Source organism: Alnus glutinosa, chromosome 1 (genome assembly GCF_958979055.1).
Source record: "Alnus glutinosa chromosome 1, dhAlnGlut1.1, whole genome shotgun sequence".
NCBI lineage: Eukaryota > Viridiplantae > Streptophyta > Magnoliopsida > Fagales > Betulaceae > Alnus > Alnus glutinosa.
In genome coordinates this window covers 44605746-44621581 of record NC_084886.1, presented here as the reverse complement: position 1 = coordinate 44621581, position 15836 = coordinate 44605746, and the positions used below count along the sequence as shown (strand labels likewise).

Sequence of the window (15836 nt, the reverse complement as noted above, 5' to 3'; positions counted from 1 at the left end):
CGTTTGGTGGTGAAGCTTTCTAAAGTGGACAAATCTAATTTTGAAAAAAATCAAATCCAAGAATTTTAAGAAAGTGGTGGATCCGAGGCTGAGATTGGTGTGTGGAGGTTGAGAACGTATCATTCGCAGTGGAGCAGAAGCCAGAGGAGATGTTGAATCAAAAAAATTTGCCATGAGCAATGAATAAGACCTCCAAAGATATTGATAGAGCCTCAAAAGAGGCGAGAAGGGGAGGGGGAAGGAGGAAGGGAGAAAGGGGGAAGGGGGAAGGGGGCACTCTTCCTCGGCAGTCAAGGAAACAGTTGAGGTGTCTTACTGTCTTTAGAGAGAGAGAGAAGAGAGCAATTTTTCTTTGTAGTGATTTAAAAGCTTTTGTCACTTCTTTTATAGATATTATGATTGTTACTTTGGTAGGATTTAGGGATTTGAAATAGATAAGTGAATGAAAATTACTTTCTTGGTAAAATTTCTGGCGATAACACTATCTAGATTGTAAGACAAAAGAATGAAGTAAAAGTTTTAACTCTATTTGGAAATTCCTTTTTGAGCTATTTATTTAAACATAAATGGTGGACTCATATAACATGAATTGATCAGGTGTATGGCTTGAATTAAAAAAATAAAAAAATAAAAAAAATAAAAAATAAAAAATACTGGATCAAATTGAAAGTTAGGATTTATTTTATTACTATTTTGAATATATTGTCTTCTTACATAGTTACATAGAGAGAGAAGAGAGAAAAAAAAAAAAAAAAAAAAAAAAAAAAAAAAAAAAAAAAAGTATTGTCCCCTTGTCTCTTTGTTTTCTTATCCATTACAATTTTATTTTTTATTTTTTTTTTAATTTAAAAGATGTTACACATACGTCACTAGTATAGGAGTAAAAAGATCACTTCTCTTCTTTTAATATTTTTAATAGTTTTTCAATTATCAAATTAAAAGTGGGACGTGCATTGTCCCTAAGGGGTAGCACGTTTGAATTTCCTCTTCCTCCTCTTATGTGGACATGTCAAAAAAATAAAATAAAAAATAAAAAAATAAAAAGGGATCCCCCATTCTTGTCAATTTTTTTTTTTTTTAAAAAAAAGAAAAAGAAAAAGAAAAATCACATTCCCATTTTCCATGAATTAATTCAGGTTAAGTTTAACAAACAATGTAATCCCTAGTGAGATTTTAATCTACTCCCTCATATTTTAAATCTGACTTTTAACTCCTTAAGTCACTCATTTCATTTACGTCTAAAATTGTTTATGTGATAGTAACGCAGTTAATGGCACAAGCAGTTTTACGATGTTAACTAAATAAATAAATTTTTAATTGATTAAAACTAAAAAAAAACAAAAAAAAAAAACAAAAAACCAAACAAAGGAAGAGAGGTGGCTCATATGGTTACCCCTATTAAAGGAGTGGCTCACCAGGCAGTCCATTTTATAGGGTTGGCTCACGCGACAACACCCAACAAAGGGGTGATAGTGCCACACCTCCACCTTGACTCTTTGAAGGGGTGGCTATGTGATTGCCTCTAGTAGAGGGGTTGCTCTAAAGACAGATCAAAGATTTTTTCATATGGAATTACCAAAGTACGAATGAAGGGTCAAATTCATTTTTAGCTGAAGCCAAACTTAATTTTTAAACCTAAAAATACATATATATTTAACTTAATAAAAATATTTTTAAAGTAAAATTTAAAAGCAAGGGGCCATGGCCCCTTGGTCTACGCATGGGTTCGTTCTTGGGTGGCTCGTGTGCCACCACCATTTGTATGTAGCCATCCATTGCAGAGGGGTGGAGCTACTCTCCAGTCTCTGCTGAAGGTGGCCGTATGAGTCACTAGGCATCTCCTTGCGAAATTGTTTGCCTCGTCATAAACCTAAAGGTTTGTTTTCTATTTACTGAAAAGACAGCCACTGTTATTTTCATGGCTAACTCTTTGTCTATAACGGATTGAGATCCCAATCCTTCACTTTCACAACCAAAAAAAAAAAGGGTCCGAATATTCTAAACAATTTTACTTTTACTTTCCATACTTTTTTTATGAATCTATACATTCTTTCACTCCCACTCGCATATGCTTAAACAAAACATCATATACAAGACAGGAATGGATTGAATTGAGAGGAAAAATCCCTTTGACTAGAAAAACAGCGCCGCCACCGTTCTGCCTACGTCACACAATATAAATTCCTAAACACATGCAGTTTTCCACCAATCTTTAGGGCTTAGCATCCATTTCCTCCTCCATGGCTGCCATTTTCACGGCTCTCAAATTCTCCCCAACACCCAAAGCCTCCATTTCCGCAGCCAACACTAACACCCACCCAAGAATCCCCCATTTCTCCCCAAAACCCTCCTTCCCTCCTCTCCCCCACGCCTGCCCCAGAAAAACCGCCGTCTCCTGTTCCCACCAAAATGACTTGCCGCCGCCGCCAGCAGCAACCACAAAGCCGACCACCAGGCGCCGCCCAGATTACGTCCCCAACCGCATCTCGGACCCCAACTACGTCCGCATCTTCGACACCACTCTCCGCGACGGCGAGCAGTCCCCGGGCGCCTCCCTGACCTCCAAGGAGAAGGTCGACATCGCCCGGCAGCTCGCCAAGCTCGGCGTTGACATTATCGAGGCCGGCTTCCCAGCCTCCTCCAAGGACGACTTCGAGGCCGTCAAAACCATCGCCAAGGACGTCGGTAACGCCGTCGATAAGGAAGGGTACGTCCCCGTCATCTGCGGCCTCTCCCGGTGCAATGAGAATGATATTCGGACGGCGTGGGATGCAGTGAAGTACGCCAAGCGGCCCAGGATTCATACCTTCATTGCCACCAGTCCCATTCACATGGAGTACAAGTTGAGGAAGACCAAGAAGGAGGTGATTGAGATTGCCAGGAGAATGGTTAGGTTCGCCCGGAGTTTGGGCTGTGACGATGTCGAGTTTAGCCCCGAGGATGCTGGGAGGTTCGCTTGTTTTTATTCTTCACTAATTCTATAAAAAAGTTTAATACTTTTGTTTTGTTCATTACTAAGACCGCTAAGAAGTTAGAAGAATTTTTGGATTGGTTTTTCGGCAGTAGTTGAAAATATTGCAAAAAGGCTTGGAGGGTACTTTGGCTTTACGGTGGTGTTTGAATTCGTCTTCATTGTTGTGCCATTGGCTAAGTTCTTTTTCTGGAGTTGTGAAATAATCATTTGTGTTTAAATGTTACTCTTTATTCTAACTTTTATTTAATCACCCTCTTGACCAATTCTTAATGCGCTCTGTACTCATTGTGATACAATTCAAGGGCAAAGGTAGTTCATAATTAGATTGTGGAATCAAAATGTGCAAACGCATTTAATTTTCAATTAAGAATTTGGGTTGTCGTGTGAAAGGATCATGCTGCTGAATCATTTTCCTTGAGAGGATCCTCTGCGATTCTAACTCATTCAGTCACTTCGAGAAAGCTTAATTAGCTCGATTTTGTTTTCTACACCTTCTCCTTATGTAAGTTTATTGTGAATGCTTTTCATTCATACATGGGTATCTCTTTCTTTTATTGAGAATGCTTATGCAGTTATTGCTATGTTGCTATTACTGTGCTGATATGACTGTTCCACGTAGTGCGGAAACGAAATGACTAGTCTTTCCAATCTTTTATAAACTTCTTGCCTACCAAAAAAAGAGAGAAAAACTAAAGAAAAAACCTATTGTAGGTGATGATGCGTCTCTATTGCTGGTCACTTACCATTTTTCATTTAAGAATAAAGTGTAATGTTTGTTTGTTTCTTTGAATCTACCAGATCTGACAGGGAGTTTCTGTATGAAATATTGGGAGAAGTTATCAAGGCTGGAGCCACAACTCTAAACATTCCCGATACTGTGGGCATTACTGTTCCAAATGAATTTGGGAAATTGATTGCTGACATAAAATCCAATACCCCTGGAATTGAAAATGTTATTATATCAACTCACTGCCAAAATGATCTTGGACTTTCTACTGCTAACACTGTAGCGGTAAGCTCATTACTTTCTTTTGCTCTATTTATTCAGGGCAAGATAATCAAATTGCACTCATGTCTCATTTCATCTAGTTCAGGGTGCATGTGCAGGGGCGAGGCAGCTGGAAGTGACAATCAATGGCATTGGTGAAAGAGCTGGAAATGCTTCACTAGAGGAGGTGAGTGTTTACTTCTTACAACTATATAATGCCTCGGTACACTTGTTAGGCCTGCAGGTATATATTCACTTATATTAAATCACTCTCATCAAATGAAATCAAAATTCAAAGGCATCATGTTCTGATCCCAATTTCCGCATGTCCTTGTCTCTCTCTCTCTCTCTCTCTCTCTCTCTCTCTAACTCTTTGTTTCCGCAACTCTGGGTCTTTCGTTTACTTTTGATTTCTTCATGTGATTCATAACCAAATCAGATTCTTTCAGTTTTGCTCTTCAAGTCCTTCTCGCTCACTCTTTGTTTCAATAACTCGGGGGATTTCCTTTACTTTTGGTTTCTTCATCTGATTCCTAACCAAATCAGATTCTTTCAGTTTTACCTTATCTACCTAAACATTATAAATCCTTTTCTCAATCCCTTTGAGTTGAATCTTACCACCTTCCTTGCCAGACATTCCATTAGTCTAAGAAACTGCAAGGCTGTCCTACACTAGGAATTCTAGAAAAAAGAGTAAGAAATCCTAGATTCAGTGAGCTCTTGTTGCTAACTTGGGCAATTAGTTCGACACTCCGGTCCTACATTAGGAAGATCAGTAGCCTACATAGAGTGTGTGGTTTATAAAAACACTCATGAGTTCTAAGTCTCACATTATTTACTTACCAGGTGAACCTGAGCTTTATAAGTGTTATAGGGAAGCTCCAAATTGACTAGTCATTTTCGGGGAATAGGGTTGATGTGGCTAGCGCTTTTTCTGAGTCATTACAAATGGAATCAAAGCCACCTAGTAATGCTATGTGATACTGGAGCATTGCATGACGCGATCCTGACGAGGACGTTAGAGGTTTTAAGAGGGGAAACCTCGGTCTCACATTGGGAAGATGAGTAGCCTATAAAGACACTCATGGGTGTTAAGTCCTACATTGCTTACTTACTAGGTGAATCTGGGCTTTATAAGTGATTGTAAGGAAGCTTCAAATGGACTAGTCCTTTTGGGGTGAGAGCGCTTTCCTTGGATCGTTACAGTTATATTTCTCAAACTTACCTGGTAGGTTTTCTCCCCCTTTCCCTCCACGAAAATATTCAATATGGCAAGAGGCCATGTAGTCCACAAGATGGATGATTTGGGAGTGAAAGTGTAAGAAAAAGCTTTAGTTATATGCCACTTTCATAAAGAAGTTCTTGATTGTCATATAGTGGAATAGAATATTTACGTAAAATCTATGTGAGGTGATCTGACAAATACACGCACGTGTAGACATGCATATATATGTTTCTGATTAAAGTGTACATGAATTTTTGATGACATTGAAACTCGGAAATCCCATTGAAAAGAACCACTTCATATGTCCATAGATTTCATATTTGGCATGTGGCATTGCAAAAGATGGAACCATCACTAAATACAAAAAGTAAAGAATTCTTTTTTATGAATAAAGAATTGATCCAATGTTAGGGAAGTTCTTAGAAATAATCTTATTCTTTATGCCTAATAGAATTATCTCAAAAGCTATTAAATTTGATTGGTTCCATCTTCAAAACACACACACACACATATTGGTGGGGGAGAACACTCTGTTGTGATATAAATCCCTTCGCTAATGATGGCACTCCCTTCCCTTGGAAGAGTATTTGGCGGATTAAGGTTCCGTTGAGAGCGGCTTATGGAGTAGGATTGGAGCAATAAGTATGTGAAGAAGTACTCAAGCTCTTAAATTTTGCTTTTAAACTATTCAAAATATTTTATATTTAGGGACTGCTGGTAATTAGAAGTAGCCTGGGAGGTAATGGGGGCAGCAAGGATTTGACTCTTGCATATACTTTAAAATCTGCAAATTGTTACTTGTAAGTGAGGGATCTGCCATCTGATCCTGCAAATTCCCTACCAGCCCAAGATAGAGTCTCAATTTTAGATTCCTTTCAGGTTTTTGGCACTCGCTTTTAAGATCTTTGTAAATTGTGGAATGGACTTTGATTTGTTTTGCCATTTATGCCATCTCATGTTCTTGATTAGCAAGCAGAACTGAGTTACATAAGATTATGCAAAGTGAGATGGTTTTTAACCATAACCATGTCCTTTTTTCTCTTTTCTTTTTGCATCATTCATCCTTTTAAATTGTAATGCCTAAATTCAAGCCTATGAGCTCTAACTCAAATGGCACTTCTTCCCCCCTTAGTCTGGAAGGTAAGATCATGAGTTCAAAATCCATTGGGTGCATATGTAACTTAGCAATAAAACCAAAAAAATAAAATATATAGTTTTTAACTATTTAATCCAGTCGTAAAAGATTTGTTCCTAGCTAATTATCTTCATATCCTTTTATATTGTGTAATTCTTCTCTCCACCATTGATACTGTTTTGTTGTTTAACTTGCTTTAGCATGCTTACCAAATTTGTAGGTTGTAATGACCTTAAAATGCCACGGAGAGAACTTTGGAGGTCTTTATACTGGGATTAATCCACGACACATCTATATGACAAGCAAGATGGTAATTTCTCAAATGCATAATGCAAAATTACACCTATTTTTCCTAGTTGGTTGAATGCTCTTCTGATACTTGATACCATAACTTTTTAGGTAGAAGAGTACACTGGGATGCATGTTCAGCCACACAAAGCTATTGTTGGTGCTAATGCATTTGCTCATGAAAGTGGTATCCATCAGGTACTTATAAGCTTATTATCTCTATGACTGTTCCTTACCTGTTTTACCTCTTTTTGAACAGCCGATGTGGCTTGCAAGCAATCTGTCATGGCTTGCTCTTGATAGGAAAAAAGGTGTTTTCTTCAAGAACATCTGAAGTAATGAAATCTTATAATATGTATATGTATATATGTTAATTGCCTTCTTTCGCTTTCTCCTTCCTAAAAAGAGTGTTTCAAGTTTTCTTGGGTTATGCAAGAAAGGGTGATAGATCTGTTAGTGTGTTGGAGAGGTCAAGTGGGTACTTGTTCAGTTCTAGTTGTGTAGAGAATAGCCCCATTGTGCTTAATGTGGACCATATGGAGAGAGCGGAATGCAAGATGTTTTGAAGATCATGAAGGACGAGCTCAAGAACATTTTGGTCAAATCCCTCTTTAATTGGACAGGCTTTTAATATTTCTGTTTTCTAACTTCTCTCTTTTTATGGAGTTTTGTTCTTCTTTTCGCCTTTAGTGGGGCCTTATTTTTGTATACATCATGTGTACTAGGGTTGCACCCTTCTACGCTTTTCAATGAAATGAATTATTTATCAAAAGAAAATTCTTGGGTTTTGTATTTTGTACCATTGTCTCCATCTTTGCCAGTTAGGTCTAACTCATATGATACATCCTCTCCTCTAAGAATGACATGGAGGGTGTTATTGCAAGTTCAAACCCATCAAGTGCATGTATATCACGTAACAAACAAACAAAAAAAAAACTTTTATCTTTTTGCCTTTCTTAGTTAGGGATTTTTTTTTTTAAAAAAAAAATCTACATTCTTCACTTTTATATGATTGACAGTGTGTTTATTTCCTAAAGTTGCATGCTTGATTTTATATAAGATATAATCAGCTACTATTAGAAGTTGACAGTTTGCATCTCTCGGATGAGCACCTTTGCTATCGACTCCTGTCTTAGGCGATCTACTTACTCAGTGCCTTGAGGGTGCCTTTTGCCTTTTGACTACCGTGATATGATTATAATCATAATTGTTGAAGTATATTAGTCATTTTTAGGGTCATGGCTCTAAGCTTGAAATTGGTGAGACGATATTCCTAGTTGCAGGAGCAGTTGGGATATTTTACTTGCAAGCCAAATGTTGTTTTCGGAGAGCTGGGCAGAAGAAATAGAAACCTGTGCGGTCCTGCTGACGAGAGAACTTTAGAGAATTAGTATATCATTTTATGGAACAAGCATGGCATTAGTGACATATATGTCTGAGTTTGGGGGGGAGTGTTATATACAGAGGTTTACTATTTTGGGGCATTATGGTCGTTTTCTGTTCTCTTATATATTATGTGTAATGAGCGTAGAATAATTTGTACTGATACTTTTTTTCTTCCGCTTGCCCTTATATCTCCTAGTTTATTCTTTGTTTGACGATTGCTAGACTAATAAAAGGAAAAACCGATTGACTATGGTAGTTTCTGTAATTATTTACTAGACTTTTTTATTATGAAAGGTAAGATTTCCAATTAGGAAATAAAGCATCATAGGTGCACATAGAACCCACCAACCTTCAAGCTAACATTATTTCCTATGGCTTATTTAGTGTCTTTCTAAGGCTATTGAAGTTAAAAATTTATCATTCAAAGTACATCATGGTTTTTATGTTTCCATAATTTTTTTTTTTGATAAATAATGTCATTTCATTAAAAAAGCGCTGACGGGGGCAACCCTAGTACACAGGAAGTATACAAAAGTACCCCTTAAAGTAGGAAACAAAAGAGCATGAAATTAAGGGCTAAGATGAGCCGAGACCCATAAAAATAAAGTATTAAGCATAGTTCGATGCAACTCCAACACCAGGCTTTCTACATCTTCAAAGTGCCGAACATTCCTCTCACGCCATAAATTAAAGCAGCTTGTCGGACTTTTGGTAGTTCTAACTAACATGACCTGGTTTTAATAAGAATCATTTCAATTTTTTCTTTCTAATGAGATTCTCCTGAACAATTACTATACCATAGAATATGTGTTTTAGTTTACTATGTAGTATTTGTACATATTTAACCTAGTCAACATATTTGTATAATTATAATTTGCAGTTATGTATTCTCTTCTAATAAATTATTATTCATTAAAAAAAAAATGAAGTTATGTACGACAGTTGCTCTCCTATGTGAAACTTTCTTTTTGCTTTTTTTATTATTTTTATTTGTAGTTGTTCACTTGTTTTATCCTCTCTCTTTTAGACTTCTTGCACTGCAAAGTTGTGTTCATTCACTTAGCTACTAACTATGATTTTTTATTTTTTATTTTTTATAAGTAATAATCCAATCTTATTAAAAGCATAAGGCACCTCTAAGTATATCGAAAGTATACGAAAGGGAGGAAAAAAAAAAAAAAGAAGAAGAAGAAGAAGAAGAAGAAGAAGATTGGATTATTACGTATAAAAAAAGAAGAAAAAAAGATTTTTACACGTGGTTGCTTGCATTCGTAGTCCTTTTTTTTTTTTTTTTTTCTTTTTTGGTTGGGATTTTTTTTTTTTGAGGGGAGGGTATGAGGACTTATGTCAATAAAGCTTTTTTGTTTTGTAGGATGGAATGCTTAAACACAAAGGCACATATGAAATAATAGCTCCTGAAGATATTGGTTTCGAACGATCCAACGAAGCTGGTATTGTCCTTGGAAAACTTAGGTATGGTGCATTTCATTATGCGAAACTCCTTTTCGTGTTGGTCGTAGTTCATGTCTTTCAAGTTTTTAGTTCCCACTAAGAAAAGGTGAAAAAAACTATGTTCTACCCACCAATTATCATTATCATCCCAAGACTATAAGGGACTTCTCCTCACATGTTTAATAAAATTGTAGATTTTTTTTTTTTAAGTAATTTAATCTTATTAGAAAACGTAGAGGAGTGCAACTCAAGTACATAGAGAGTATACATGAATGACACCTAATTAGGAAGAAGAACACAAATCCATAAACTCTAGAAAATTAGAAAATAGAGGCCTATTGTGAGCAGACATCCGCCCTGTCATAATTCATTCCTTACACAAACATAAATGGATTTGAACATTATAGTTTTTAAAAATTGTATCTAGAATAACCGTTACTATCACTGAACTCTCACAATCTTCAAAATTCCGTGCATTGCTTTCCTGCCAAATAGATCTCGTCCTAACAAGGGAACTTTCTTCTAGACTTCTATACTATGGTGGCTTACAAACGGACCTCTCCAATTAGCCAAACTTTTGCTTGATAAAAAGATCTGACCTTGAACCTCCGCCTGTTGGAAGGGATTCAACACATCCTATTCTCGTCACCTTGGCTCAACTTGAGAAAGTACAAAGGATAAAGGTGACATTCCACTGTAACGAGTCATTAGAAAACTGCACATGATTTGCCAGTGAGGCTTCCTTATGGCGAGCAATAGAAAACGACACCGAGAAAGCTTTCTTCAAGGTCTGATCCCCACACCACACATCATACCAAAACCTGGTCCTAAACCATTTTCCCACCTCAGTCCTCACAAACTTGGAGAACTCCCCCCATCCCCTCCTAATTTATTTCCACACCTCGACCCCATAGGACCCATATACCGCATTGGAGCACCATCTGCTCCACAAGTTGTCAAGTTTAACTTCCACCACTGATCTCCACAAAGCTTTCCTCTTCGTGACAATATCTTGGAATTTCAACTCCACCCCCCAAAAAATCTTGAAAATTGTGTTCTCATTTGTTTCAGTAAGTGTTTTAATAATTGTGTTGTTTTTATTTATTTTAATTAATGGAATGTAGTCGATCTTTCTAGTCTTATGGTATAGGAAGAAAATTATTCTTAATTCTTAAGAATAATAATTTAAGGAAGATTGATTAGATTTAAAGGGATTGCCTTTGGAAAGAACTTTTGTTTGTCTAGGAACTTTATTAATCCCCTTGTAAATAGAAAGATTTATTTAATTTTTTTAGTCCTATGTTTTATTTATGGCACTATTTTTGCCTAGGAAACAGTCTAGTAAGATGTTTTTTCTTTTGATAAGTAAAACAAATTTATTAAAAGCGTAGGGGGGCGCAACCCAAGTACACAGAACGTATACAAGAGAAGAACATTGAACTAGATCACAAATAATGAAAGAGAGCACAAAAAATCTACGAAGCTAGAGATATTAAGAAGGGTGTCAACATAGATCCACCCAAAAAGTGAATTAAGAAAACAAAGTCGTAGTTCCGAACTCATCTTCTAGCATTATTTGAAATTTCGAGCATGTTTTTTTCACTCTAAATGCACCACATTCCTTTCTAGCACGCCTAGAGCTCCATTGCCCGTTCGGCATAATCCACTCTACTTCAAACATTTGAAACACCAGATTCAATAATTCTCTCACAATATCATAGTAAAGAAGAAGAAGGTGATCAGGATTCCCCCCCCGCCCCCCCGTCCTCTTTTTACACATACAACATCAATCCATCACTACCATGTATGGCTGGTGAAGATTAGATGTAATATCAAGGTTCTCTTCTCATGTGTTGGAATGTATGATTTGTGGGAGCTAAACAATTTGCAAAAATATAACCCCCAGAAAAAGACAAAGGAATAAAACAAAGAGAGGAAAAAGAAAAACTGTGTGGAAGAAGCACAACTACGAATTGGAGAAATTTTGTATTCTTGTGTTTAGTTTTGGCATAGGGAAAATTGTCTTCTTTTTTTTCTTTGATTTGTTGTGTGTGCAGAAGTTCTAGGCCACCTATTTCTTGGTTCTTGTTTGTTTCTTTGTTTGTCAGCTTTCTATATATTAGTTTGACCCCCTAAGGTATAAAACCTAGCTCTGCCATTGCATAAGGTGGTTGATTTTTGGGTTTGCCTTTCTTATTTATGTTTTCCTTCTGAAATTTTTCACAATTTTTTAGCAAACTCTAGAAATTTAGACTTATTCTTTTCCTGAAATCCTAATCTTCAAAACCCTAAGCCATTTAACCCTCATAAGATTAACAAACAGAAAATACTGATTATGGTTACTGTCCACAAATACTATTCACACAGTGACTGTGTTACATCATCATCTTTGGGAAATGATACTTGGGGGACATAAAAACGTCCCCCAACAGACTTTTATAATAAAAAAATAATTTTTTAATCAAAAACAGTTTCTGATGTGTGACATCAGAAACTGTTTTTGATTAAAAAAATTCTATTTAAATGAAAAGTGACGGGCAGGGGCCGGCTGTTTTACCCCTGCCTATCACTACTCATCATCTTTTTTAGCTGACAAATTTGTTTCTGAGCTAGTTGATCCCCCTTTCTAAATTATAAACAAATGATTCGTAGGATCAACCACTTATCTCTGAAATAGACATCTATTCTTAATATTTCATTCTTCTTTTTACTGTTCTTTCATTATGTAGGATGCTACAGTTGTACTCATGGCTGTTTACATGAGAGCAAATGTTGTTGAGATTCTTTTTTCTCATAATCTAAACTCTTTTCATTTCACTTTTTCTTTTCCTTTTTTCTCCTTGTTCATTCATTGTAATGGCACAGTGGACGCCATGCTTTGAAAAGGCGACTTGTAGAGGTACTCTGCTGTTTGGACCATTGTGCTTCGTTTATTATATTTCCTTTTTCTTTGCTATTAAGCATTAACACTTTGTTTGCATGTTGTTTCAGCTTGGTTATGAGATTGACAATCAGCAGCTTGAGAATCTGTTTTGGCGTTTCAAAGCAGTAGCTGATCAGAAAAAGGTGAGTAGGAGCAAGTGATTATCTTTGTCTTTTCTTTTTTCTTTTTTGTTTAATTTTATTGAGCAAGTGAAATTCCTTGAATTACTCTTTTGAATTTACAGTGGATAGTTATAGGCTTTTCGTTGATTTTATTAGTACTAGAACTCAAGTTTAAAATTATAAGCATTGACAAGTGAAACGGTGCCAAAGGCCAAATAAGATAACTAAGCAGGGAAAGGTAAGACCTATGACCACCACCATGGTCCATGTCCAGATAACTTAGTAATAACCAAAAGTAGCCATTTATTCTTTAAATTTAGAAGACTTTATTTTCAAGCTAGATATTTTAGAAGACTTTCTTAATGGCTCAAGTTGATGTGGAGCAGCATCTAGAGGCTTTAGTCTCCACTTCTAAGTTTAAAGGGAGTCATGAGGTGAAGAACTTAGAGTGCACAATTAATTATGATGTCGGGGGTTCTAGTTCTAGTTGGGGCAAAGCAAGAGGACCATTGCTGTGATGTGATAGTCTCTGGGTTCTGTGGGCTAGTTTTATTGGCGTGTTTGGGTTTCCTCCTATATTTGGGTTTTGCGGGTGTTTTTTCCTTTCTGTTAAAGTGTCCCACATCGCCAAGAGATGCATGACCTGGGCACTTTATAAGATATGAACACCCCTCCTCTCTTAAGGCGTCTTTTGAGAGTGAGTAAGACCTATAGACTTTTACATGGTATCAAAGCAGGTTCCTTGGACGATGATGGACATTTCCCTCCCGATGTTGAACACGTGTTTGGCCAAAGTTGCCACACGTGAGGAGGCGTTTTAAAGTGTCACACATCGCCAAGAGATACATGACTTGGGCACTTTATAAGCCATGAACACCCCTCCTCTCTCAAGGCTTCTTTTAAGAGTGAGTAAAGCCCATGGACTTTCACACCCTCTTCCTTCTTTTTTCTTGTTTTGGTGTCCTTTTTGTATACTTCTTGTATGCTTAGGGGCGCCTTTACGCTTTTTATAATCTTCAAAAAGAAGACTAAAATTTAAACAAACCTAGTGGCATACTAAAGAAAAAAGATCGAACATAAGATTCAAATGTAAGTAAATTAGACCACTAGATACCAAGTGGGGTTCATGGTCTTATGGAACTTAGATCATATTCATTGATATCTTTGGTCCCAAAGTTTGATTCTTGTTGAACCACTTGAAGTTCGCATCATGTTTAGGTTCTGGAATGGCCATTAGTGTTTGTCTTTCAAGGTACTGGATGACAGGTTCTCAGGTTCTTAGGTATCTCCAGAAATGGAGCAAATTGACAAGTATTAAGTTTTTTCGGTGCTTAAATTACAAGTAGTTGAGGAGTTCTTGGAATATGCCTGTTTAGGCATGTTGACATGTGCATGCTTGCAAATCCTTGTTTTTGTTTCTTATGAAGTGTCTTTATCTCATTATTATATATCATTTGTCACCTGTTTAGACATCTTAATGAGTATGCCTGCTGTTCACGCACACATCCTTGTTTTTTATTCCTTATGAAGTGTCTTTATCTCGTTCTTATGTATAGTTTGCCAATGTCTCAGAGATTTACTGATGCTGACCTAAGAGCACTGGTATCTGATGAAGTTTTTCAGCCAGAAGTTGTTTGGAAACTTCATGATCTGCAGGTAAATTTGGAATTTGCTTTCAACTTTTCTGTTCATTGTCCAATTTGTTTTGTTCCAATGGTGTTGTCCCAAATTGATGTGAACCTAATACGCAGGTTACTTGTGGAACTCTCGGTCTTTCTACGGCAACTGTTAAACTCATTGATGCTGATGGAAGAGAGCATGTTGCTTGTTCAGTTGGATCAGGACCAGTAGATTCAGCTTACAAGGCCGTTGATCTCATCGTGAAGGTTTGAGATGAAAGTTAATAGTGCTGTACTTCACCAAAAGTTTATTTTAGACATTGAAAGTTGTGAGTGTATTCCTGGACAAAACTTACCTGGGGTTACATCTGTTTAGCCAATAGTGTGGAGGTGCTTTCAGGTTACATCTATTTATCCTGTATTGTGGAGGTGGGAAAGCATTAGGATCTAAGATTACAAAGATGATCCTTTTTCCTTATCATAGTCATGGTATTCAACTTGTTGATTGTTAAGACTCATCAAGATCCATATTATCGAATCTTATGGTATTCATGGGATTGGCCAGTCAAGATAACTTGAAATAGAATCATTTTGAGAAAAATATTCTCAAATCTTGATTTGTTTTAAGTATATCTGCGCCAAAAAGGAGCAAGTGAAATTCAAGTGACAAACTTGAAAAATCTTCCCTTGTGTAGAAAGTGTTTCTGTTTGACCTGAGAAATTTGAGTTTCTTTGATTTGGATCAATTTTCCATATTGTAAACGTTGTCTTAGCTAAAGCTTGTTCTGCAATTATCTAGCATGATTTATGTTGTTAAGGATTCTTCTTTACCTTTGTATGCAGGAACGGGTAACCCTTCTTGAATACTCCTTGAATGCAGTCACAGAAGGCATTGATGCAATTGCTACCACCCGTGTTCTAATTCGTGGGGAAAACAATCACACAGCTACCCTTGCCTATACTGGAGAAACGGTACATCGGACGTTTAGGTACGGCACGTAAATAATGTTTTTTTCTTTTCAGATTGCATATTGTGTTCTCTAAACTCCAGATTCATAGCACATAAATCTCTCTTTTATTTTTTTGGTGCCAGTGGAAATGGTGCTGGAATGGATATTGTTGTTTCCAGTGTCAAGGCCTACATTGGTGCATTAAATAAGATGTTAGGTTTCAAGGAAAAATTCCCAGTTGACATTCCGGCAGAAAAAACAGCCGTGTCTGCTTGAGGAGCTATGGGAAGTCATCACATTTTGCATGGTGCCTACACATTCAAATGGTCAGGATCATGGCCATGTGTACAAAAGTGGCAAGAATTTTTGGATTTCTGTTTTAGCTTTTGTCTGGTTCATTGTTATGTACTAGTTTCAGCGACAGACCCTATAGGCAACCTGTTATTGGATTTTCGTTTTACTTAATTGTGAATTTGTACTATTTGCTGATGTGGCATTGGATGAATTTTTGTTGACACGTGTTATCATGTGATTGGAGGGAGTTAATTTTTTTTTTATTAGTTGACGTAACTCTAATTACACGTTGACATGTGTTAATAAATTACATACGAGTTGAAGGTGTAGGATTACTAACTCCCAAAAGAAAGAGTGATTATTCTTTGTGAGAGTTGAGGAGCTAAAAGTGATTATTCTATGTGGAGGGAGAGAATTTTAAATATGAATGAGAAAGAATGAAATGATATAGATCTCCAACCACTATCAAAAAGAGCTAAG

General features: G+C 36.6%; 1 protein-coding gene across 1 annotated transcript; it reads left to right on the top strand.

Moving 5' to 3' along the window:
- The first annotated feature begins 2080 nt into the window (after window positions 1-2080).
- Window positions 2081-15579, top strand: LOC133851968 (2-isopropylmalate synthase 1, chloroplastic-like). The gene is made up of 12 exons (XM_062288607.1): window positions 2081-2950; window positions 3773-3986; window positions 4069-4149; window positions 6543-6632; window positions 6722-6808; window positions 9369-9469; window positions 12314-12347; window positions 12440-12514; window positions 14066-14149; window positions 14245-14379; window positions 14956-15101; window positions 15206-15579. Exons 1-12 carry the CDS (start codon window positions 2241-2243, stop codon window positions 15336-15338), a joined length of 1890 nt encoding a protein of 629 aa, XP_062144591.1. The 5' UTR covers window positions 2081-2240; the 3' UTR covers window positions 15339-15579.
- Window positions 15580-15836: the final 257 nt, after the last annotated feature.

Coding starts and splice junctions, on each gene's coding strand:
- LOC133851968 (XM_062288607.1), top strand. CDS start 2,241: ATGGCTGCCATTTTCACGGCTCTCAAATTCTCCCCAACACCCAAAGCC. Junction 9,470..12,313: donor ATTGTCCTTGGAAAACTTAG/GTATGGTGCATT, acceptor GTAATGGCACAG/TGGACGCCATGCTTTGAAAA. Junction 12,348..12,439: donor TGAAAAGGCGACTTGTAGAG/GTACTCTGCTGT, acceptor ATGTTGTTTCAG/CTTGGTTATGAGATTGACAA.